General features: G+C 38.4%; 1 protein-coding gene across 1 annotated transcript; it reads left to right on the top strand.

The window, feature by feature from the left end:
- Positions 1 to 8,985: 8,985 nt before the first annotated feature.
- Positions 8,986 to 26,864, top strand: Smp_125650 (inositol polyphosphate multikinase, putative). Its single transcript, XM_018788576.1, has 5 exons — positions 8,986 to 9,475; positions 13,650 to 13,829; positions 16,651 to 16,823; positions 17,795 to 17,879; positions 25,901 to 26,864. The coding sequence occupies exons 1-5, from the start codon at positions 9,325 to 9,327 to the stop codon at positions 26,524 to 26,526; spliced, it is 1,215 nt and encodes a 404-aa protein (XP_018646530.1). The 5' UTR covers positions 8,986 to 9,324; the 3' UTR covers positions 26,527 to 26,864.
- Positions 26,865 to 27,841: the final 977 nt, after the last annotated feature.

The following is a 27,841-nucleotide window of genomic DNA, read 5'->3' as shown; positions in this document are numbered from 1 at the left end:
GACCCACGCAAATACCAGCAGAGTTAAAAGTCTATTCAGAGGTTAATAACAAATCCAAAATCTCCTCCTCTGGCAACAGAACTATCCACAATCTCTAAGCGACACAAGATAAGGAACCTCAGAATAATGTTAACAACATGGGTCACTCAACTCACACACCAAAACTGAAACACCAACCAAGTAATCCGCGTCACACTCCCACCCAGGTCCCTACTTCTAATAAGACTAGTGAGCAAAAGAGGAATAGGGGAGAATGGGTTTTTAACTCCTCATTATGCAAATTTCTACCGAGGCGAAACAACACAAAAAGGATAACTACATCGCATAGTTTCAGACACAGTGCACGTTACAGCATGAATTTTACTGACATTCCACGGGCCATCGGTTGGGTGATTCTCTCAAATCCGAGTTAGACACGGCAAATCATTGGTCGTAAGAGGTGTCGCTGGCAGATCAGTAAACACTTACAAACCTGACCTGCATGATGGTTCACCTAGTCCCCCAGCTTATAAGTGAAAGTCTGAACGGCGATCGCGGACATAAAATACAACAGTGGCATTGGCCATTGCGTAGCACAGACCTTTACACCACTACAAGAATTAGAATACAGACTACCTCGTCTGTCGAATTTCGATACCGTCAAGTCTCCAGGCCTGATGACTGTGAACTTTACAAACAAGAGGATTTTACTGCGGCCCTTCGGGCATGGTACAGCTTGATAACTGATCTTTTCAGTCACATCAGGTGTTGCGCAAGCCGACCTAGGCAAGGCAACAGCAGAATTGCCCATGAGGCAATTGACCTTGAACAGCCACCCGAGGTACGGGGCACAAATCCGACGGTCCAGCTAATGAGACACTCCATACAGGTAAGTACCTGCACAAGTCATTTTGTGCAGGAATGTACGACACGTTTTAAACAGTAATCTGTTTAAAACCCAGAAGACCGATGCTGCTGCAGCGACGTATCAGGTGCAGGTGAACCATCGATGAACACTAAAGGGTAAACTTGTAGAAATCAGAAATACGTGCTTTCGGTTCCATTTGAAAGTCATTGTCCTAACTGGAATATGCTATCACCAGATACCAAGGATGACGAAGTGGGCTTGCAAGGCATGATACTTTTAAGATACGATCGGGTACACAAAACATGAGGTATGGTGGTGATATACATTGACAGTTACTTCAAAGTCGTAACACCACACAATACCGAATTAACCGAGGAGACAGGATCATATGGATGTTACTTCAATGCAAACGGTACAAGGCACTTGATTAGAGGAATATGTCTGCCCCCTACAGGTTTTAACACTCAAAACGATGAGATAATACTGGTGAAACTGAAGCTACCATGCCTGGGGTTCAGCCGAATAAAACTAACTGGATATTTCAGCACTTCATCACATAATATGATGGTCGGCTTGACAAGGCCGTTAAACGTTTGGGACTGACCAAACATGAAGATGGGGCCAGGACGTGGGAAAGGAGTGAAAAACACTCAAAATTAGATCATTTGCTATCATATGGTCAGTTTCTGGTCGAAAATGCCCAAATCCATGCACCAGTGGGAAATAATGACCATGGTACAGTCACTTTTAAAATGGTCACAAATAGGATACCTCGCAGGAACGAGGACGCTTCCTATCTTAGCTACATAAGAACAGGCTACACGACAATCATAAAGCATCTTCAATACGTCCCATGATCATGTGAGCGATAGAGACTGATAGTGGATGGGCACAGGGAGTAGTAAGAGACACCATCCAGAATGTTATCCAACGCAATGTACCCCAGACAAAGCATACATCCGAAAGGTGAAGATCTTGGTCTAGGCGAGGCATGAAACGCATGCTAAAGGCAAAGCGAGGAGCCGGGTACAAGTGAAAGTATCCCTGAATGGCTATGGTTGTATCTCTTAGTTGGCATTGAGAGATAGATTCAATGCCAAAGCTCACAGCGATAGCTGTTTCCAGGCCAAGCTAGCAGCGAGAATGCAAGCGATTCCCAGATATCTCTACAGATCCATGACGAGGAGAAAGTCCAGAAACCAGTAGATCTGAACTCTCAAAGGGCCAAATGGCAAAGATCTCACTAAATTAGAGATGGTGGATGTCTTAAATACTAACTCCACAGACCGGCTATACCAGAGGCCTGCCAGTTCGAAACAATTCTCAACCATGTTGCTCGTTAAGGGTCTGAGAAATTTCGAACTAACCCCTGGACTGGTATCACAGAGGTCATAATCCTTGCGACCAGGAAAATCACCAGAATTTTACGACAACCGACCAATAATCCTAAAACAATGCGTAGAAGCCGTCTGAAAACAGGTATGTGGCCTGTCCTGGCACTCATTGGGTTCGCATCAACCCCCAAGAGAATGGAAGCAGGCCACTCTCACTTCAAACTCCAGAAGAGGAGACATGAAAATATTAGTTTCTTACAGACCAGACGCATTACTCCCGATACTGTCGACGGTAATGAAAGGACTGTTGAATGAGCAAATGAGAGAATACACAATAATAATAATAATATATTTCTGCAATAGCAGGTACACGCCATTTTTACAGGTATGATCTACAAGTTGCAACATATACTGGTTCACAGTATGCATCCCAAGCAAGGTTGTTTAGTAATTATAATCTATAAAAGTTGATAGCAGTTCATTCGTTCAGATATAATGTGTTTTCATAAGAATAGTTTCCAAAGGGGCATGGCGTCCACGTTACATACCAGATCCAATCTCGACAAAAAGTGTATTAGAGTTTCGGTTGTGCTAAGTATTTATGCAATGCAGCTTTTTAAGTCTATAGTTGTTGTAAAGTAGGCTTGTGGAGCGCCTGGTTCGAACTATGACCTTGGGAAAGCGCGTTCGTCGAGCTTGTTCCAGATGTCAGAAGTTACATAGCTTCACCCTCAGAGCAAGATTCTGAAGAGAAAAAAAAGAAAAGAAAAAGAAACCGAGGAGCAGCAAGGCATTTGGATATGAGCGATAACCAATGCTTAACATTTATTAGTGGAACAGACGGAGGTACGATAAATTATTAGATTAAATTGATACTAGCTCATGTTGCAAGAGCGAACTGTGATTAGGGGCTCCAGAGGAGAGAATGCAGTAATAAAGAACAATGAGTTGTGATATTTATCAAGGTGGAGTAGGTTCCAATGAAGGAGGGAAGTCAAGGTTGGAATGAGGAAGAACAGAGAGTGCATATAGAGAATAGAGTGTTGAGTAAAATAGCAACCATATCCTTTACAGTCTGTTTTTTTCATCATCCTATGCCTGCCACACAGTTTTTATGTAAAAGTCCGAGTTAGCATGTTAAAGGTTGTCTTAGTAGAATAGTTAATCCAGCACAAAAATTACGAACATGAGTCTGAATGGTGAGTGTAGGAGAACAATCTCAATATCGCAGATTGATTGACTTGTTCTCATCCATAAAGAGCCTGATACAAACAAAATGTTCTGTCCCACAAACACGGGTGGATTGAAATCATCGCCCTCACCATCAGTGCTCGCTGGTCAGTAACTCCACCCTCCCTCCTTTTGTGATGTTAGGCTCATTTACGCTTATTTTTTGGATACATATCATACTTCACACAATGCTCTGTGTTTCACATCCTGTTGGGAAACACTATTTCTATAAGTACCACGTTACAAGATTATCAGACAGTGACAAATTATGGACTGTGGGTAAGGCTTCGATGCAATGTTTTTATTGACTATATAGTAAAGTGTAGGTTACGAATCAGAGTATAGGCATTAGGAAGGGTATAGTGTAGGATATTTGTTTACCATACATGAATAAAACTGTCTTCCAAGAAAACTAACAAGGGTTCTGGAAAGGCAGGTCCCGTGCGTCTAATTTGCTCGTAGGATGTAGAAGCTAGACGACAATCTGAGATCGTAAGAAACCATTTCATGTAACAATTCTCGGTTTCGCAAAATCCATCGATACAGTAACTCGTGCATTTCTAACAGCAAACGTTCCAAAGATGAGTTTTGCTGATCCACTTTTATTCTGAATCAGAAACTACCTGGTGAACAAAATGTTCCGTACTAGTGTAAATAGAGTACACGCTAGTTGAAAGGTCTTAATATCGAGGGTTTCACAAAGAACGATTTCGGGTCCATTTCTGGTCTTGATCTTTATTGACTATCTGTTGAATGAGATTAGCTCGGGAGTACTGATATACACACACGAAGCAAATATCTAGAGGTCCATAAAAAGCAAAAAGGATTCGCCTGAGCTTCTAAAGAACCTTACAACAATAGAGGAGTGGGTAATAGACAGTAGGTTAAATATATTTCTGTCGAGCATTCTGATTGAGGCTTGTAACCACGGTGGTTTTAGACACCAACTAAAACTGTATGGGTGATGGGACCTAGGCTAACACAACTCTCAGTTTGATGCCTAGATAGCTCGAGAGAATCATACCAGATTTGTTCCTAACACTTTAAAACGTACACATGGCCTCACCTCGAAGTGCACAATGTCATTGCGTCCCCTCCCTTCAAAAGGGGTGTAAATCTTTTAGACCATAACAATAATGGGCAACCAAGTAGTGATAGATCTACAATATAAACCGTACAAGGACATACTTCAAAACCTGATATCATCCTCTTTAAGTCGCCTGAAGATAAGAGATGTTCCATAATGGGCTACAACATAATAAGTAAGCCAAGTCACCCTAACGAAAGGATATTACCGGAACACCATCACCTCGCCCATGGTCGCAACCCTTGAAAGACTGCACATCAGAGAGCGAACATCCAGGCATGGTCTCATTTTTTCTTACTAAGAGTTGGCTCTATTTGGAGTTTTCTCTCAGCTGAAGTGACCACAGCGCCCTCATTAAAGAGCTCTACGAGGAGATTTGACAATTACGTACTCACTCATGGATTACCAACCGTCTCTTGAACTAGCTGTCTGATGAATGTTTCACAAATTACCACTATCATCATTGCTTCAAATCAGTAACTACTTCCTATCTCTCATATTATCATCCTCGTTACCCCTCTTATTCTCTCAGTCTTGGCTTATTATTATTCACAAACATCTTATGCGTACAAGTGTTGTGAAGAAACCATTTCAGGTTTCTTCAAAAGTGCAATAATACACAAGTAGTGCCGCTGGTATTCGGAGTTTGACAACGCTTTAACCAGTAACACCTATTATGAATCGTACCCACCAAGTGAAATCAAAAGACAGAAGCGAGGAAATTCGAAGATATATTTGATAGGTTGTCAATATATCATGGATCGACTGATCTAATCAGTCCAGCGGTCGAGGGAGAAGTTGATCAGAGAGTTCCCACTCGTGATCTGCTGTGGATTCATAACCGAGCACCTTCAGCTAGGTAAGTCCATTTAAAGTAATGTGGTCAACATCCAATGTCGAACACTTACAGAGCTATTAATTTTGGGGATTTATTTACTGCTAAAGATCACTCCCCCTCTAGTGGAATAGTGATAACCCTACGACGTGGCCAGCCAAAAGTTTAAACCCCAACGAGTTTGTCGTTGATAAACAGTCTTCTGGTAGATTGCTATGTTTAACAGCGTCTGGTCGTCTTTCCTTACTATAAGGGGCCATGAAGTACAACATAGTACTGGGGAAACAAAGTGAAATGAGAATTTCGGTTCCTCGTAAACTTCATCGTTCTTTTTATCGACTTTTCCATCCGTCATGGAAATGAAAAAATATGTAGGTGCATGTCGAAATACACTTGTACTCACGTAAAAACAAAGCGAGCGAAAAAGGTAAATAAACTCATACACCTGAGACAGCGTAAAAGCGATTAAAAAAATTTGTTTTCGGTTTTTTTGAGGAAAAGAATTAAATATACACATATTAGCAAAAACATTTTTCGAACAAATATATAATTATAAGCATATTAAAACTTTTATCATATATAATACAAAGGAAAATCGAGATAAGGCTAAAGGTTAACTGGTGTCTTATGTGCAGTAATCATTTAAATGTTCTGGAAATCTTACTCTTCCAGAAGGCGTTGTTTCTACTTTAGTTTTAGATACTTCCGAAGTATCGATATGCGTGTTGGCTGTTGGGTGGTGTATTATGTGTGTAGAAGCCGTGTCGTTCGAATGTAGCGAAGAAAAATCGACATGGATAGGATTTCTTTCTAAATACTCTGCTTTGATTCAATTGATTCTGATGCTATCGTTAGTGCCGTTCTTATCGACTATATTGTACTTGGGTTCACGCTGAAGACATTTGAAGGGTCCTTCGTTTGCTGATTCCAGGGGTAGTCGATATGAGTCTCGACGTACGAAGACATGTGTACTATATCGTAAGTCAGGTTGGAAGATTGTGGTTGATTGTGGTCGAGTGGAGACAGGTTTGACTGAACGCATTGCGTTTGTAAGCCTGCTCGTGTAGGGGTTCAGATCCATGTCCACTGAAGAGGATGAAGGATAGACGAATTTTTCTGGAAGCCGAAGTGTCGTTCCATAAACGAGTTGAGCTGCGGTGTATCTAACGTCAGCATTCACTGCATTGCGAATACCTAGTAAAACGAGTGGAAGAGTGTCAGTTCACTGTGAAACGTTCGAAGCAGGTAGTGAGGCTTTAATAATAATAATAATTTATTCTCAAGCAACAGATTGTTATATGAGACATGCCCGTTCACAGGCAAGATCAAATTGTTACAGAAGTTACAATTTTCACTGTAGTAAATTACTCAGCTGGGTTGGTATTTTATTGAAGACGTTGCGTCGATAATGTTTTGGCACGGTTGGGCGATCCCTACCTGTAGATGTGTCATATGGTAAGGTTTCCTTACCCGTTCCCATCTGTCCACTGTGCAGTTTAAGAGTTGTTGAGGATAACTCGTGCTGAAGATCAGTGTTTTCTTTTTGAAGCTGGGCGAGTTTAAGAAGGTCGATTCCTTGGAAACTGTTCAAGGAACTTATACGAGACAAGGCGTCTGCAACTACATTGTTTGTTCCAGAAATGTGTTTTATATCTGAAGTAAACTGCGAAATGTAGTCTAGATGTCGAGACTCACGAGATGAGTACTTGTCTGAAGATGGACTTAAAGAGAAAGTAAGGGGTTTATGATCAGTAAAAAGGGTGAATTCTCGGCTTTCAATAAAGTGTTGAAAATGCCGTACAGCACAGTACATAGCTAGGAGTTCCCTACCGAAAGCGCTGTACCTCGATTCAGTGTCTAGCAACCGTCTCGAGAAAAATGTCAAGGGTTGCCAGGAGTAGTTAACCCATTGTCGTAAGACTCCTCCGATTGCTGAGTCGGATGCGTGTACTGGGATACTAATGGGCGCTCGAGTGTCCTGATGTGCCAGCATGGTTGCATTTGCGATAAGTTCCTTAACTGTGGAGAATGCTTTTCGCGCGGTGTCGTCCAGATTAATGGATTTCGCATTTACTACGAATCGCGCATTTTGCTAAAGAAGAGTTGATTCGGTTTCTTGCTGGATGTTATTCATTGATGAGCCACAACGAATTAAAGCATACAGAAACAAACGGAAATAGTGGGTTCTCTGTCAACTCACTGGACTTCAGTGGAGAATTCTACATGTTTGGTATACGGATCATAGAAAAGAAGACGAAATACAACAATCGATTGGGAGATGAGACGCCGTTTTGATGAAAAGTCTAAGTGGAGTGCTTCCAATTTGGTCTTGGGTTTTATGACATTTCTAGCTTTTAGGGGAAAAGTGGGTCTTATAGAGGCAGTATTATCAAGGGTCAACACATTTGATCCTGCTATTAAGACTCACTTTTGTTTGAACCTGCTGGCTATTTCAGAACACTAAACAAAGATACTGCGCAAGTTTCGAGTTATTCTGTTTTGGGTTGGAGTCCTCGTGTTAGCACTTGTATTCTTGGTTATGGATTCATTTTATTTTGAATCATGAGATATTGGCAATTATTACGGATTCCCTTTGTTATTAGATATAAGTACGTCTCATACGCACACTGACCACTCGGCCCACGGACGTCTTTTATTTTTCTCCTGGAAATTTCCAGCTTCATACACGATGCTCTACATGCTACCCACCCAGCAAAAAAGTACTTTTGGTCTAAACGCAAACCATTAGACTGTTTTGATGATGACAAAATCTCGTGCTACTACTAGCTACGGCTATCAAATTGTCTTTAAACACTAATTAGTTCAGGCTCATATCAGTTTCTCAGTCTTCAATAGGAGGGATAGGAGGTCAATCAACCTATACTAATCACTAGAATCTGTAGTACTGCAGAAGTCCAGTTTCTCCTTGAATGTGTCAGTAGTAAGTGCTGATATTTCATGTTCTGGTAAAGTATTCTAGTAATTCACAACTCCGTCCGAGAAATGGAACTCGAGGCGTAAGCGATTTAATCTCGGTTTTTAAGCCTTCTTAGAATATCCTCTCATAATCAATCCTAGATGAGAGGAAGGGACAAGACAATACCAAAATAATCGTTGTGTCCACAGTAAGGCAGTATTAGGTCACCAAGTAACCTGTGTAAGATAATGTAGATAAGTTGGGGCGTCTGCCTGTCTTCTTATGATGAGCCAGAGAGACTTGCCATCTTGGTCTCTCGCCGTTAAACTCGTTCCAGCATATCCACTTCATACTTGAAACAAGGACTCGCCGCTTGGATCCCATATTCCAAATGCGGTCTCACAAAAGTCGAGTATAGTACCCTAAACTTGTCGTTCAAGTAATGAAATTACTTACAAATGACCTGTATAACCTTGAGGACTTTGGTAGAGACGGCCCTGCAATTACCCATAGTTCCGAGGTTGTTGCTTGTTTTGACTTCTAGATCTTTATAATCCATTACTCTAGGTAGCACAACTCAAAATATTGTGTTGTGATGTGGGCCGTAGCACTTATTTATTTGCGTCACAATCTTGTTGGATTTAACCTTCAATTATCATCAGCACAACATTAAACCCCTCACAAACGTGCTTAGGTTGAGGTTGTAAAAATTCATAACACAAAGAGAAAAAATTACCAAAGTTAAGATGAACAAAAAGGATAAAAATTAGTAGTGCGTAAGTATTAAATGACTAAAATAGTGTTCAGTTGTTCAATCAACTTAACTAGCGCTTCCAATTACTGGTTTTCGACACCTATAACGCAGACTAAGTAACAGGTACTTATGTACATAGGTCAGACCATAATCTGTTCGTTTGCACATTTTGGCTGTCATTTTGTCCGTAATTATCTAGCTTAGCTCTTATAATAACACTGAAGTCTTTAGCCAGTGACTTTCTTAAATAGGTGATATTTTTTTGCCGGGATTATCCACTTAATAACTAATATTTGTTGCTAGTAATGCTACAAAGTTAAATGATTGTCAACCAGAAATGTGATTCGACGAATGATGAGACTAACAAGCTGAATTATCTGTTTGAAAGTAGTTCTTTGTTGCCGTCAGATCTGATCAATTATCCTAACCAAATAGGTGGTCATGGGCTTCTGTTTGGAAATAAATGTAAAAGTAAGTTTTAAATTAATATCTAAATGATTCTGTTATTTTTGACGTATGATTTGAATTGTTCTAATCATTACTGTAGTCGATAGATTCCATTAAAATGTGAATTGCTCCTAGTTCCAAATTGTTACACCAGCCTGTCACTAGATATTAACCAATATCATACTACCTAGTCCTTTGTGTTAATCAAGTTGTGTCGAAAAAGTTTGTTGTGTAGTCACCAAAGTATATTTGTAAGTGCACACAGAATACTGAGACATGGTCTGTTATTACATGTTAAGCTGTTAATGAAGTTGCTTTCTCACCTTCTAGTATATATTGTAAGATTGGTTGTACAATTTATCTTATTAGTTACTTAAAATCATAATCTCTGGTATTATATTGATCTGTAGGCATTAGTTAAGATGGTTCAGGCTATTGACACTTAAGTATTTCATATTTGTCTTAAAATTCACCCTATCCACAATAGTTTGGACGTTTTAGTAGTATTATTAGCGTTCAAGCAATATGTATGTCTAGAATGATATAACCTATCAGAAAATTGCCAGCGAATGTGACTTTCTAATTATTTGGCCGGATTCTTGCTTCCTGTTTCCAAACGCCCCCGAATGCCCTCGTACGACTGAAGATGGGGAATCTGCTCTCTCTTTCAAAATGCTCTGACACGGCCACGCGTCTACGATCACAGCCAGGAAAGTCCTACTCACTTCCTTCTCGCGGCATTACTGTTGTTTACGAAAGTGAGAGGACGAAAAGCGAATATCCGGCTCTTTAACCGGGTTGGTGGATATAGAGGATCCACCTAAAGGAGTTGAAAAACCTTGATTCCAAACCAATGGTGCACATAGGCTCCAGGATTCTGAAGGAACAAATGGTGTATGAACCCATTGTTTGTCTCCGTCTACCATGGGACTGTAACTCCTGAAATTGCTCCACTGCCTCGTGGATTTGACCTTTAGGTCAAAGGCTGGAGGAGTGATTCCCTAAGAAAACCACCTGATTCGGTTTGGGCACCCGAACAGTATCACAGCCCACATACAAATCAAGTGATTTGTGTGGTGTATATGCATTCAGTGCTCCCTTGTACCAATATTTATGTGTTCAAATAAATAAATAAATATGTTTTTAATCTCGCTTATTCATTCGTCAAAAATGTTTACTTCGTTATTGATCCGAATTTGTGTAAAATGGAGATTCATACATTTAAAATGATTGGTTTTAGGCAAGTTTATATAACATTATTTCTTATAGATATTCGTGGTTTCTAATCAACAGTCTAAAGCCTTATCTTAGTCCATAATATTTTAAAAACTAACTACAGGAGGGAGAATTTAACAGCTTTTGGTACTGGTATGCATTTGGTGATTTCAGTCGTTATGCTCCTTATTAGGTGGAGAGGTTTCTCGTACTAGACACTTGGTCATACCTAATATGATTATCGATACACTACGCGATAGGTTAAACCAAATTTGGGTTGGGTTGGGTTTTGAAGTGACGAACTACCTGTTGCGCTGTTCATACAAATTGCTCGTAGACATAAACCAGCCACCACAGTTTGCTTACAAACTGGATTGTGGTAAAACTGTGGATTGAGTTTATAAGATTGTTTTATAATAACTTTAACATCAATAGATTATAGAATAACAAACTGTGATTTGAAACAATATGTTCTGAGTTATGGTTTTTACATGAACATAAATACTCATCAAAATTTGGCTATATGTGGTCGTGGGATAAAATATGGATCCCCAATTTTGTCATTTGTCACCACCGAGACTGTCATAATGTTAATGTTTTAGGATTAATATCTCAGAGTAAATAAATCTAATGTCTTTGCTATCTCAAAGCGTAACATAATGAACCGATGAACCTTCATGTGATATTTGTGTGTTCTTATGCATTTGGATTTTCGACTTTAACAAAATTAAGATGAGTTAATAGAATGGTCCAAGTCGAAATCGTTTGGCTGGTGGAACAATAATTTTTGGACGACCTTTGGGCAACGCTAAAATGACCTTGGAATATCCACCTACTTACTAGGGTTATATATTAGTGTAAGAAACTATGATTAGGATTAACAGTTGAACGTTAGGATTACGAATTAGATCTATTTTTTTCATCATGAACTGACATAAGCTTTAATGCCAAAATGGTATTCAGCCAAATGAGTGAGTGAATTTCGCTCCAAAATCCAAGATCTACTATCTTAAATGTGATTGTGCTCGTTCACAAATTACAGTCTCACCGTTCGGCTATAAACAAAGATAATAAATAGCAGACAGTCATCAGTAGAGGAATTTGTGTTTGACAATTTAGTTTTGCAATTGCTCACTAAGTAGTTGCAGATTTATTTTTCTACGCTTATCACCCTATTATTCTGCTTTGCTTATACCAAAACGAAATGTATAAAAGCACAATATGACACAAAGACACTCCATCATTGTAAAGAGGTATGTGCTTATCACCTTATTATTCTGCTTCGCTCATACCAAAGCGAAATGTATAAAAGCACAATATGATACAAAGACACTCCAACACTGTAAAGAGGTATGTGCGAATATATCATATATTTAAATCAAGAATACGATGTATTGATGGAGACGGCTTAAATAAAGTACATAAAATGTGTTATTTATGAAAAAATACAAACAATAGCATCATGAATAGCTTATATTCTAAGGCATTTATAGTAGCTTATCGAAATAATGGAGTTTTTCACATTCAGGGCCTAAAACACAAAGTTCTAATAAACCGACGGATCCTAGCCTAAAACTACCTCAACCGCACCTATCACTCCTTAACTTTCGCTATGCATAAATGATTCCGATTTGACATAATGCCGCCACCATTTTGTCAAATAAACTAGTTTCTCAACTTTTAACTGTTCATCAGTAAAAGGTAGTACTGTAACATTCTTATTTCAGTCTTATAAACGTATTTTGAATTCTATGATAATACAAACTACACTAACACTAATTACCAAGTAAACGAGATATGAGTAAGCTGTTTATCATTGTCATGCTGGTAGATTCTGCGTAGAGCCAACGGGGAAATAATTTAAATCTATGTTTATTGAAACGCTTAGAAGATTTCCAGTTTATTTAACCATAAAAATACTAAATTTCGCGTAATATTGAACTACCGCTTACTGTTTGTTAGATAACAGTTTAGTTTCAATTTCTATACAGTTTGGGAAATGCCACTTTATCGTTCAATTGTATGGTTTAATATTTATTTTACTCTATATCAAGTATTTAAATATTTGCTAGCGGTACGTAAATTATGATCCATTGAAATTCTTCATTGTATATCATATTTAATGGAGTAAGGACTAGCTACATACTTAGGACTTTCTGGTTAACGTTTTTTCGCGAGTTAGTTTTCTACGGGATGGCGGCTATGCTAATCTTCTCTGACCCGACCGTTGCTGCTACCTTGACGTGGTGGTCGGGCTTGTCTATCGTGATGAAGCAATCGAGCTATACTGGCTGGAACAATCGTTCCTCAAGGTCCTACCATGACAGAAAGGTCGGTTGAAGAGCGGTAAGACTAAAAGCAGCAAACCCAAGGTCCTGAGGCGAAGTCGTACTGCTGACTGTACAGAGGTGTAACAGCAGTAAAGTGTTTCCTTCAGACAACCAGCATAACAGCGATGCTGCCTTCCCACAAGGAGGGGTGGGGTTAGAAAAGGTCGACCCTAAATATACACACCTTGCCTTATCCCACAGATTTCCGTCTCCGGCGGTAAGGTCCCAACAAGTACGGAGCTAACACAAAAAGGTCGTGTGCGACCGACCTCAAGCAGTTGTCCCTTGGGCGTTGCGGTCACGCTCTCAGGTCATTAAGACAACTTCTAACCAGATTTCTTTTTCAGGTACCTATAGAAGAACTCTTCCACGGTGTGGGCAACCGGGAAGTGATAACTGCCCTCATACCTCTAATAGCACTCAATCAATCTTCTCTGTATCGTTGCAATTTTAGTAGATGTACCGCCGAAGCGAGTATTTATGACTTTCTACCTTTTATAATTGTTACTAATTCAATTTACAACGAGTATTGCATTTCCAGAGTACATTCATTGATATCGATTCTTTAAAATATAAATTAATATATACATATATTCAATTACTAACGTGCTTTTCTGGGCTTTATTCTCTTTATCTCTTCTTAAATATTCTAGTATTATATTCACATGTTCAGTCAACTATATATAAACCAATACAACATTATCCTAAAGGTCCACATGAATTAGAATTTTATCAACGTTTATTCGATCCAAATTGTCATGATTCCATTTTAGTTGAGTTACGAAAATTTGTACCCGATTTTTATGGTCTCTATCGAGATTCTGAACAAAAACGTGAGTTAGTATACATACATTTATTTAAGTTGATTTTAATTTTATACTATTGAATATTAAGAAAAAGTAAACTGGTTAGGGGTTCTTATTTATTCATAACTGATGCACAGAGTTAGTAAGATTTTTACACCATTTATGGGGTAGCAACTAATATTAGAGTTCTGCATATAATAGCATTAGGCATCAGAGAAATAAAGACTGAAAAAGCTTTTATTTTTTATTTAATTTAAACACATACATTTGGTACAAAGGGGCACCAAATAAGAATGTGCCACACAAATCTCATTTGATTCGTGTTAGGGCTGTGATACTGCCCGGGTGCCCAGACCGAAGCAGGTGGTTTTCTTAGGGGGCCACACCCCGAGCCTTTGACCTAAAGGTCTAACCCACAAGGCAGTGGAGCATCGTGAGGAAATGCAGTCCCATGGTAGCCGGTGACCAGCGATTGGTGCATACGCCATTTGTTCCTTCAGAATACTGGAGCCAGTCCATGTGCACCATTGGTTTGGAATCAGGGATTTCCAACTCCCCTAGGTGGACTTTTCGTGTCCACCAACGCGGTTAAAGCGCCGGAAATTCACTTTTCGTCCTCTTAATTTCGTGAACAACACCCCCGCCACGAGATGGTAGTGAGTAGGACTTCCCTGTCAGAGGCTGTATACACGTGGCTATGTGAGAGCATTTGGAGAGAGAGCTGATTCTCCCGAATCTCGGCCGTACCAGGGCATTTAGGGGACTTTAACGAACGATTGAAGGAGGAGAGAGATTAAAAGAAAGCAAAACTTGCAGAAATATAGTAGCAGTTTGATCAGTAATACTTGCTAGTTACTTGTACAGATTTCAAGTTTTTCTAATAATTATTATTGTCCTGAAAATCTCAGTAGGGAGGTTTATGTTTCTATCATTATAGAAGTTGTAAATCCTCGAGTAAAACTATCAAGCTAAAGGATCTGTCGTTATTAATGGTAATATTGGTGTTATTCAGTTGTCAATATTTCATCATTCGGTTATGATGTTTGATAATGTATGTTAATCTGGATTCAGAAAGGTTCAAGCGAAGTGTTCTTATGTTTTATCACTGGCAAGTGAAATGAAAATAGGACTTGATAAACAATTGGATCTGGTAGTTGTTCTGATTAAACGCTAAAGTGGTAGCTCCCAAGGCAATCAATCGAAATATTAATTTAATTAGTTTTTTTTCTATAACTTCAGTCATTGTTGTTTTCTACACAGCGTAGAGGATCAGTCTATCAACAGAAGTTATTTCATAGGAATGCATTTTCCTCAAGATAAACTAACCGAGTTCGAAATTACGCAAAAATTAGCTTTCAATTAACTTCAGTATTATTGAATTAAAAAGCAGCTTAATTAATGAGTGACTTTTTTCCATCTTACCTTTATCTCTCATACTTTAAGTTAACAACTTTTATTAACTCCCTGTTTTAGAACCTGATTATTGTTTTACTTATGGTGCTGATTCGTGTGCACATTTTCAAATCACTGGTTCACCATTATACTTTTGTCTTCGTGAGATTGCAAAGCGATATTCATGGCTAATGAAGGCTAGCTTAAAAATAAGTGATCAGGGACCATACATAGGCGTACGCATAGGATTATGAGTTTCTTTGTTTATTTGAGGTAGATTTCACACCTTAGTAGATGTTGGAACATTTAAACTCACAGGTCAAATGACTAAACCATCAACCACAGCTCTTTATACGAATTATGAAATTTTCCGCTGATTTTATCTGTTATGTCTCTCGCATCTTGTCATGTTTTCATATTGTCTGTCTTTTACTTATGGTCTCTCAGTCAAGAAGTAGCATAAGGGTTAAATCACTCGACTCTCAAGCATAGGGTTTTAAGTTCAAACTCTACTCTACCTGTTTTGGTTTTGGCAACCTGATAGTATGACTCACTTTTAAGCAAAGAGTACAGCTTGAAGTACACGAACCCGTACTTGGTTATTAAGTCTTATCAACCAGTTATCAACCACTCGACTTAAGATTTGAGGGCGAAGTCGTACTGACGACTGTACTGGGGTGTGACGACAGTGAGGTGTTTCCTTTAGATAACCAGTATCTACAGCAATGCTTCCTTCTCACAACAGAGGAGAGGAGTTAGAACAGGTTGACGTTGGAAATTTTACACCTCCCCTCACCCCACATTTCCGTATTTGACAGTATGGCCTTTGAAGTACGTAGCTGACACATCAAAAACTGCTCGTAATAAGGTCATGTGTGACCGACCTCAAGCACTTGTCCCTTTGTCTCTGCTGTCAAGCCCCTAGGTTGTTAAAGCCACTACTAATCCAGTTTCCTTGTCATGTTCTTTAAGAAAGTATATCTTTTCATGGTGTAAATGACCGGGAAGCGACAACGTCTCATACCTTTAACAGTAATTGAGAACTTCTTGTTTATAACTAAAAATATACGAAATCTATGTCGTGTGATACAAATCAAGCATCTTTATACTTAGAAGAATCATGTTCCTGAAAAAGTTCCAACAAATAACTACAAACTTGGAAACATATGCCTGGTGTTGTGTGTTATGAATTTGATCGCTAGTGTGGATTCTATACGTTTAGAATGTTTAAAAGTAGTCAGCGTTAGATGTCGTTTGAAATCGAACTGAACTTGAAGGTTATCAGGTGTAATCCGATGTTCTTACACTATGAGACTTCTATCATTCCTTGAATATTTATTATGTGATTTCGTTCTCTGGAGGTTTAACTGTTACCCTAAGCTCGTACCTGTCAAATATTTTCAATATTCTTCTTTTTTTTACTCCCTTATTATTCAAAAAATTCTACTCAAGATAGATTTGTACTTGGGCTTAAAAGATTTATTGGCTAATTTTAAACATCCATCATTATGTGATTTAAAAATGGGTCGTCGTACATATGCTCCTGATTCTTCACCATCAAAAATAATGATTGAATGTGCAAAGTATAAATGGCGTGAAGAAATTGGATTTCTGGTGACTGGATTAAAAGTAAGACTCGTTAATTTATTTTGTTTTCATTCTAACTAATATTACTTACTTTACTTACTTACGTCTGTTACTCCCAGTGGAGCATAGGCCGCCGACCAGCATTCTAACTAATATAATATATATAATTACAGTTAAGAATTCTGAGCACAAACTATACAAAATAGCAACAAGATTCCCATTTCTTGAGCATTCAAATATGATTATTCACAAAGTATGTTTAGGAAGTTCCTAAAGAAGTGATTAACTGGGATCATATACATCCGTGATTGTTTATCGATTTTATTTTTATTTAAGCACATAAACGTTGGTACGAGGAGACACCAAGTATATATGCGTTACACAAATGATTTGATATGTGTGACGGCTGGAATACTACCCGGGTGCATAAACCGAAGCAGATAGTTTTCTTAGGGAACCACTGCTCAAGTAGTGGAGCAAATATAGGAGATGCAGTCCCATGGTAGACGGTGACCAACAATGGGTCCATACATCATTTGTTTCCTTAGGATGCTGGAACTCATGTGTACCATTGGTTTGAAATCAGGGTTTTCCAACTCCTTTAGGTGGATGCTTTGTATCCACCAACCTGGTTAAAGCGCCAGACATTCGCTTTTCGTCCTCTCAATCTGGCCAAAATAGTAATGCCATGAGAAGGCAGTGAGTAGGACTTCCCTGGCAAAGGCTGTATACGCGTAGCCATGTGAGGGCATTTGGAGAGGGAGAGCGTACTCTCCCCACTCTCGACCGTACCAGGGGATTTGGGGGCAATATTTACTTAATATATCCTCACATTTAAATCAGGAGGACACATTTGTCAGTTAATCAATATACAAATCGATTGACTTCTGGTTAGTTCAAATTCCCTGTGTTATAAGGAAACAAAATCCAAGATTGAACTGATGATCATCTTTGTTAATATTATTTTTCTCAATATTATTTGTAATAATTGTTTGTATTTTCTTTTAATTTAGGTATTCTATCCAGATATTAATGAACATATTACATTTGATATTTTCTTTGGAAGATCATTAAATCCATCTACAATATATGATAATGGTAAAAGATATTGATTATTTTGATTAATATGAGTAATCTAATATTATCAGAAGGGTGTTTTTGTGTGGAGATTTCAGTAATTTTATAGTTGAAATCATGGGTCAATTGAAACTAGACTATCATGGAAAACCTGGAAGTACTAGATGGCTGTTTCGTCCTATTATGAGACTCTGGCTCAGTGGTCTACCGGCTAAGTGCTCGCGGGCGAGAGAGGTAGGTCCTGGGTTCGAATCTCGCGAGACGGGATCGTGGACGCGCACTACTGAGGAGTCCCAAAATAGGACGGAACGGCTGTCCAGTGCTTCCAGGTTTTTCATGGTGGTCTAGCTTCAATTGACTCATGATTTGAACTATATAAAATTCCCATTTAAACATTAAAAATTAAAAAAAAACATGAAGTTCAGTAAAGGGATCTCTAGTATTCTAATCTTTCCATTACATCATCTTGGTTATTTGTGTTCGTTGAAAAGAGATCCTTTCGTTGAACTTCATGTTTTTATTTATTTATTGTTTACATTTATTCATCAATAACTATTCTTAGCATTAATTTATAATGAACCAATACAAATATGTAAAGAAAAACATTTTAACTCAGCCAATTCTCCTTGCCAACGAACCGTCCTTACAATATATATATTTACATTTATGATAATAGAGGGGGGGGAAAGGAAAATAATTCCAAAGAATTTCGGATATAGATTATTTATTTATTTATTTATTTAAACGCATAAATATTGGTACAAAAAAGCACCAGATAAATATGCGCCTCACAAATCTCATTTGATTTGTGTGAGGGCTGTGATACTGCCCAGGTGCCCAAACTGAACCAGGTGGTTTTCTTAGGGGGCCACATCCCGAGCCTTTGACCTTAATGTCTGATCCACAAGGCAGTGGAGCATCGTGAGGAAATGCAGTCCCATGGTAGCCGGTGACCAACAATTGGTTCATACGCCATTTGTTCCCTCAGGATACTGGAGCTGATGTGCACCACTGGCTTGGAATGAGGGTTTTCCAACTCCCCTAGGTGAACTTTCTATGCCCACCAACCCGGTTAAAGCGCCGGACATTCGCTTTTCGTCCTCTCAATTTGGTGAACAACAGTAATACCACGAGAAGGCAGTGAGTAGGACTTCCCTGACAGAGGCTATATATTCGCGTGGCCATAAGAGAGCATTTCGAGAGGGAGAGCAGACTCTCCCCACTCTCGGCCGTACCAGGGCATTTGGGGGCTCAGATATAAATTCAAAGTATTTGTGTCAAATTGATAGGGAATATGTTGTATAATATAAGTTGAAACGTGTACATAACAGAATTGTTAGTAAATAGTTAGAAAGTGCCAACTAACAAAGTTCAGAATGAAATGTGTATACAAACACTGCTTATACTCTTACTACTTCTACCATTATGGGATTTGAATCGACAACTGTATCTTTGTGCTAATGTGGTATGGCAACTTGAACTGATGTATGTATGTACGTACATACGAAGTTCTACGTTGTGACTGACTGATTGATTTAGCAAATGATAAACAGTAAGGCAAGTGAAAATTGAACAGGAATAATGGGAGTAAAATTCCTTTAGTTAATGTAATGTTTGTATACATTGAGTGGGATTATGAAAAATATTGACTAAAGTTGCTTAAAAATTAAGTTTATTTCAATCTTTCCTACATAGCACCCCCAAGAGTGTCCGCAGGTACGGTATGTGCTTTGCACCCTCCAAGTGCAAAGTACTCCTACAAGACTGGCAGGATTCTAAGCCTGTACTCACCCTGGGTGATGAGCAGATTGAAGTAGTTGAGAAGTTCATGTATCTAGGTAGCTGTATAAGTGCTGGTGGTAGCGTGAGTGATGAGATTGATGCACGTATAGTGAAAACCAGAGCGGCTTATGCCAATCTGGGCCATCTTTGGCGCCTTTGTGACGTTAGTCTGGCTGTAAAAGGTCGGATCTACAACGCGTCGGTGAGAGCGGTTTTGCTCTATGCTTGTGAAACCAGGCCTTTCCGAGTTGAGGATGTTAGACGACTCTCTGTGTTCGATCATTGTTGTCTCCGAAAGATTGCTAACATCCAATGGCAACACGATGTTAGTAATGCAGAGGTTCGGCATCGTGTGTTCGGGTGCAGAGACGATAATCCAATTAGCGTCACCATCTTGAAACACCGACTTCGGTGGCTCGGACATGTTCTACGAATGTCGTCCCAGAAGATTTCACGTCGTTCACTATTTGCCGACGCTGGGACTGGTTGGAAAAAGCGGAGAGGAGGTCAGTGTATGACATGGTGTCGTGGTATGAAAGAAAGCTACAAAGGGCTAGCTTCTGTTGGTCCTTCACGACTCCCTGGCTGGGGTCCGAGAGATGGTGCAACACAGTGGCTAGAGACGTTATCAGATATGGCTCAGAATAGAAGCCAGTGGCGATCCTGCTGTAACCTTCTTTTACTTTCTTCATAAAGGGTGGTTATAACTTTCTTAACTGAAACAGATCTTCTGATCATACATTTCAGTTTCCCCCATTATCACTTTTATTTTTTTAATATATGTATCTTACCCCTTTTCTCTTCCCATTCTCATTGTTTTGTGTGGCGCATATATATCTGGTACCCCCTTGTACCAATATTTATGTGTTTAAATAAATGAATAAAAGAGTGTCTGGAGGTAACAGTGGTACAAATAAGAGTAGATAAATAAACAAACAAAATCAAACCTATACATTTATATATATGGCATAAATGTGCGGTGTATGTGTGTGATTTATTACAAAAACAATCGATACTCATCATTGAGTTATAGCACAATTAATAATATTGATAGTAATCTTAACAAAACTGAGCTCAAACAAGTCAGAAAAAAAGAGTCATTTTTTTGGTTTTGATGGTTCCGTTGGATGAGGTTGTTTAACTGCTTTAAGGATTTGTTGTTCTTGTTGACTATCATCTACGAAGGCATATTCTAGTCTGTTTATAGAGACAATGTCCTTTTTACCATTTTTCTTAATGATGAAATATGTTTCTATTCGCTTTATGACCTCACATAGTGGGGTTAATGGTTTTTGGATAGCATCAGTTAGAACAAAGACAAAGTTTCATGTTTTTAGATACTTAATAACTTGTTCATGGCGTATGTTCACACGTGTTAGTATTGTCTGTTATTGTAGTAACGTGCTTTCGAAAGTCATTGTATCTTCTTGGAGTTTTTTCACCTTGGCTAATTAGTTGTTCGGGTAGCACTAAAGTTGCTCCGTAAACCAATTCGGCTAATGTGCATCGTATGTCTCCTTTTACTGTTAATCATATTCTTAGGAGAATAAGGGATAAGTCATTGTTCCACTTGGTTGCATCAGCCAGAGACATGAGCGTGCTTTTTGATTGGCGGTGAAGTTTTTTCATGAGGCCTTTGGCTGCTGGATGATAGACTGTTGTTTTTGCGTAGTATGTACTTAGCAGTTTGGTGAATTTTCGGAACAAAACTGATTTAAATTCAGTAGTGGTGGTAAGTGGGACGCCGTTATTGAAAGTCCAGTGATCATGGAATACTAAAGCTATAGATTCTGCTGAAGTATCGTTTGCGGGACAGGTTATGACCCATCTAGTGAATTTATCTGCTGTGGTAAATATATGAGTAAAAAAATTAGATGATGAGAGGGGGGTCGATAATGTTCGAGTGCACGTATTGAAATTGTCTGTTTGGTATTGGGAAATTCCCAAATGCACTGACGGTGTGTTGTTGGACTTTGCTACTTTGGTACAGCATGTACACCCTTGCCTAACTTCTGATATCTTAGTTCGTATGGGCCAAAAGAGCGTTCTGCCATACGTCTTCTGGTTGCTCGAATTTCAGGGTGTGGTAGCAAATGGAGGTGTTAAAATATCAGTTCTCGACACTTTTCAGGTACGAAAGGGCGACTAGTACCCGCGGAAACATCACAACTGTATTTCCTTAACAGTTTTCGCATTTCGTTGTCATCTAAATCCTTCGGTTATTTTGTATTTACTGATGATTAAATTCTGACGACTGTTTGGAAGTTTTAGTGCCAGTCTACTAATGTCTCCTAAATAATTATTCGGTTTATTTGTTCACAAACAAATGTGTCTCTTAGTTCTGAGATGAGAGATAATTGTTACCAACTATAACATATAAATACCTCGTTTTTTTCAAGTTACTGTGATTGATGGTTTCTCGGGATATTCACTCTATTCATTTTAATCGGGATTAAAGATTAAACGGTTTATGCCACTTATGACCGAATGTTGTATTTAATGTAGTTGTCTTTAACTGTGTTTTGGCAATGATAACGACTACCTAAAAAAAACAACAGTCACTTAGGAAAATACTTACTTTTACTTAATTACGCCTGTTACTCTCATTGGAGCATAGGCCGCCGACCAGCATTCTCCAACCCACTCTGTCCTGGGCCTTCTTTCCTAGTTCTATCCAACTTTTGTTCATTCTTCGCATGTCTGTCTCTATTTCTCGGCGTAATGTGTTTTTTGATCTTCCTCTTCTCCTTTGGCCTTCAGGATTCCATGTGAGGGCTTGTCTTGTGATGCGATTGGGTGGTTTCCTCAAAGTGTACCCTATCCACTTCCAGTGCCTCTTCCTGATTTCTTCCTCCGCTGGAATCTGGTTTATTGTCTCCCACAGTAACTTGTTGCTGATAGTGTCTGGCCATCGGATCCGAAGTATCTTGCGTAGAAAACTGTTGATAAACACTTTTATCTTCTGAATGATGGCTTTCATAGTTCTCCACGTCTCTACCCCATACAGTGGAACTATCTTGACATTTGTATTGAAAATTCTGATCTTGGTGTTGGTTGACAATTGTTTTGAGGTCCAGATGTTCTTCAGTTGTAAATATGCTGCTCTTGCTTTGCCGATCCTCGCCCTCACATCTGCATCTGATCCACCGTGTTCATCAATGATGCTGCCCAGATATGTAAAGGTTTCCACATTCTCTAAAGCTTCTCTGTCAAGTGTAATTCGATTGGTGCATATTGTATTGTATCGGAGAGTCTTGTTTTTCCCTTTGTTTATATTGAGACCTACTGCTGCTGAGGCTGCTGCTACATTGGTCGTTTTCTCCTGCATTTGTTGTTGCGTGTGTGATATAAGACCCAGGTCATCTGCGAAGTCTAAATCGTCAAGCTGCATCCTGCCTGTCCACTGTATCCCGTGCTTCCCCACCCCAGATGGTGACGTCTTCATAATCCAGTTGATCAGCACGAGAAAGAGAAAGGATGAGAGTAAGAAACCTTGCCTAACACCGGTCTTTACCTCGAATGAGTCGGTGAGTTGTCCTCCATGGACGATTTGGCAGTTTAATCCATCATAGGAGTTCCATATGATGTTGACTAACTTCTCAGGGATGCCGTAGTGTCGAAGAAGCCTCCATAGTGTTGTCCTGTCCACACTATCAAATGCTTTCTCGTAGTCAATGAAGTTGATGTAGAGTGATGAATTCCATTCGATTGATTGTTCCACAATGACACGTAGAGTTGCGATTTGGTCTGTACACGATCGATCCTTACGAAATCCAGCCTGTTGATCTCGAAGTTGGGCGTCTACGGAGTCCTTCATCCTGTTCAACAACACCCTGTTGAAGACTTTTCCTGGTATTGAGAGAAGTGTGATTCCTCTGTAGTTATCGCACTTGCTGAGGTCGCTTTTCTTTGGTATCTTGATCAGAAGTCGTTTTTTCCAGTCTATTGGTACTTGTTCTTCATCCCAAATCTTACTGAAGAGAGTGTGGAGTGTCTTTGTAGTTGCTGCTACATCTGCTTTCAGTGCCTCTGCCGGGATGTTGTCTGGTCTGGAAAATACACGTTGATAATAATGTTAGCGACATATAAATTCTGGATCAAGTGAAAACTTCAAGGTCTTGAATGTGTTACTAACAGATAATGCGACTAAGTTATTCGATACAAATCCGTTTAGTAGGCTTGAAATCAAATTTCTTTTTAGAATTGGAAATACCTTACTTAGTGGTAAATGAGATGCATCCACTTTCACCATTTCGTCATTATATTTCTAGTTCTTTGTGGTTGTTGTTGTCTTCATTTTGACCAATTATAGGTTCTTCTTACTAATTTATTTTTATCGTAATTTATGCAATATTCAGCTCTTTACATCGACATACATCCGAATGAAAGGTCATATCTGTCTTCTTTCCTATACTGTATCCTTATATACAACCTTTCTTTCATATATTACCACCACTAAATTAACTACTTTTATAAATTCGGTTTTCATCTTGTTGTGCTCATGAGGTATGGCAACTTGGACCGATGGATATGTGTGCCTGATCCTACGTTGTAGCTGACTGACATTTGAAGTTTTTATAAAGCTAATTATGTCATATTTTGACAATGTGTTCATTAGTTTATTCAGTTTGATGAGTATATTATTAAGTTAAATACAGTGTTGTATCTTCTCAACACTAATCACAATGTAATACCTGCTTCGATCTGGGCAGTCGGGCAGTATCCCAGCCGTCACACAAATCAAATGAGATTTGTGCGGCGCATATGTATCTGGTGCTTCCTTGTACCAATACTTATGTGTTTACATAATAAACAATGTAATGATGCAAATTAATCACTCTATTTCAATTAACATTATAAAAAGTTAAATGGTAATGGTTATTTTACCCCTAATGAATCTGTGCAAAACCATTAACTTGTCAACTATTGAACACAACCCATTTTTTGTAATTAAAAATGTACTACTGATTTTAATTTTTGCTAGCACAAATATTAAACAGTTCGAATTATTGGTAGTCAGATTAAAAGTATCCTCTTCCTCCTCATATATAAACGTCATTTAATTGAACAAATGTCATTCACTCCCGGCGACTAACTTTTTAAGATTCTTATTATCAAAGTGATTTATCAGACAGTTTAATTTCTAGAATATTCATTAATTGAGGATAATTAATCATTTTCATGAAGTTAAGAATTACAATTTGCCGTTGAATAATGAAGAATGTCAGTGATTAATTATACCGATAGAAGCTATCACACAATCAAGTATATTTTCTTAATAAAAACAAATGTATTCATTATAAGCAAAGATGAATAGTGGCTAGCAGTAGAATCCAGGACGCGCGTTTCGTCCTATTTCGAACTCGTCAGCTGGATGTACTTGCATCTCAGAGTTGACGTTCACTCAGGGACTCGAACCCAGTATCTTTCGCTTTAAACGCCATCATGTTATCCACTCGGCCACTGAGTCTCGATAGCCACTTGCTTATGCAATAGGGTGATGTTTAAATTCACTTAGTATTGTTTGTTTGAATCTTCCCATTGTTATTTACGACTGCAATTAATGAGTCTCTTATTAGCATATGTGTATACTGTGCATATTGCAACGATATTGCCTTAAGTCATAAGCATTATAAGCAAAGATGGATAGTGGCTGGCAGTGGAATCCAAGACGCGCGTTTCGTCCTATTTAGGACTCGTCAGCTGGATGAACCTGCATCTCAGTATGGACATAGTATGTACATATGCCAATAAAAGACTGATCAATTACAGTCCTAAACATCATTGGGAAGATCCAAACAAACAATACCAAGTGAATTTAAATGTATTCGTTTTCTACAGACAAGCCAGTTGATTCAATACAATCTAAATAAGGTAAAAAGTATAAAAGCTTTATCTATATGATTTGAAGTATGTTGCACCGTGTCGGAGTGTGAGGTAATTTCTCACTGAAGACAATGGAAAGTGGTCTCGAAGTATCGTAGATTGATTAAAGTTCGAGATTAACACTGTTTAATCCCAGCCCAGCGGTCTAAGGGTGGAGCATTCGCGCGCGAAACTGGTCTTGAATTCGATTTCCGCGTGTTGCGGCGTGGATACATACTGCTGACGAAGTCGCATACTAGGACGAAACCACCATCCATTGCTTCCACGTTTTTAATGGTGCTCTAACACCAATCGATTCATCATTTAAATATATATTTTTATTTGTTGATTTTTTAGTTATATTTATACTTTTTTTATAATTTTATATTATTAAGGTATTCGTCTATTTCTTGGTCCAAATGTAAATCGTGCAAAAAGATTAGCTAAACAATTTGTTAAAAAATTAACCCAATTAGCTAAATGGTTTGAAAATCAAAATTATTATCATTTCTATGCTAGTTCATTATTATTAGCATATGATAGTATTTTTTTAAATAATGAAATGATGATATCTTCACATCCTACTACTACTACCACTTCTTCTTCTACTACTACTACTACTACCACCCCTTCATTACATCATCATCATAATAGTAGTTACCAAGAGGATAAAGAAATCATGATATCCAATATGGAACAAAATGAAACGATGTTATCTCCGTATGCCACCCCGTCACATCATTCTCATCATCATCATCATTATCATAATAGTTACCAAGATCATAAAGAAATCATGACATCCAATATGGAAGACAGTGTAACAGAAGGAGAAGACGAAGAAAAGGAAGAATATGTTTTAGTTTATTTAATTGATTTTACACGTTGGGAATTAGTAACAAATTGTAATCAAATCAAAGATGAAAATTTTTTATATGGTTTAAATTATTTAATTGAATTATTTAAACGTGCATCATTAGATTCTACACCATTGGATAAAATTCCTAGTCTATCTATAACTTGATCATTGACAAGGATTGGTATGTTTTTATATATATAGTTGATATCATAAGTCAATTGAAGCTAGACCATCGTGGTGGAAAACCTGGAAGCACTGTTTGACAGCCGTTTCGTCCTATTGTGGGATCAGGTTTTCCTTGGTGGTCCTAGCCTCAATTAACTCATGGTTTCAACTATATATATAAAAAAAATTACTAAAAAAATCTCCACAGAAACCCCCCACCCCCTAATCATTCGTATTATCAAGGAGGAAAAACAAGCCAACAAACAAACATGTACAGTGTTCACATTTTATGTATTCAATAATCAATTTATTTTGCAAAAAATCTTTTTTTTTTGCTGCTCATTTTTCTTCTACCCTTTTTTTTGAACTGCCAAAAAATGTTCGTCTTTCATTACTAATTACTATCAGTAGTAAAGTGAATCTGTTTTTTTTTAAAATATTTCTATATTGAACTGTATCAATAAATCAAGGTTAAGAAACAATTGGGGGTTGGAGGGGAGGTGGAGTAGGGATTTCTCTATTTCTTTACATATAGTTTATAGAAATATATTTTATTACCCTATTACCATGATAGATTATATATGATGAGTGTATCCATCTCAAGGTTTATTTTTATTATTCTTATTATTGTAAATCTTATTTTGTTATAATTTTCATTAGAAATGAAGATTTTTATATTTTGTATTATATTGTATGTTCTAATATATTAGAACAAGACTAATGTAATTTGAATTTGATACACAATTATTACTATTAATGGCTTTAGTCGTTATATTCTATTTTTGATACAATCTAGAATGATCAAAAGAGGGGTTTTGTGGAGATTTTAGTATTTTCATAGATGAAAGCGTGAGTCAATTGAAGCTAGACCACCATGAAAAACCTGAAAGCACTGGACGGCCGTTTCGTCCTATTGTGGGACTCCTCAGCAGTGCGCATCCACGATCCCGTCTCGCGCCAGAGCAGTTGAAATCATGAGACCCCCTTCTGATAATGATCATATGCTCACTAGTGACTGGCTCCATGAGGTATTTCCTGGAGTTCTAGTGAGAAGCGGTGGCCAGTGGAGTTCAACCAGGTCTGTTGTGAGATAACAACTCACTGAAGACAATTGGTGAACGGTTGCTCAAACTTCGTGGATTGGTTGAAGTTATACATTAACACCGTTGGATGCCGGCCGGCTCAGTGGTCTATCGGTTAAGTGCTCTAGCGCGAGACTGGTAGGTCCTGGGTTCGAATCTCGCGAGGCGGGATCGTGGATGCGCACTGTTGAGGAGTCCCACAATCGGACGTAACGATAGTCGTCCAGTGCTTC

The sequence above is a fragment of the Schistosoma mansoni genome (assembly GCF_000237925.1).
Source record: "Schistosoma mansoni, WGS project CABG00000000 data, supercontig 0138, strain Puerto Rico, whole genome shotgun sequence".
Taxonomy (NCBI): Eukaryota; Metazoa; Platyhelminthes; class Trematoda; order Strigeidida; family Schistosomatidae; genus Schistosoma; species Schistosoma mansoni.
Note: the sequence above shows the minus strand (reverse complement) of the source record. Positions and strands in the feature narration are given on the sequence as shown.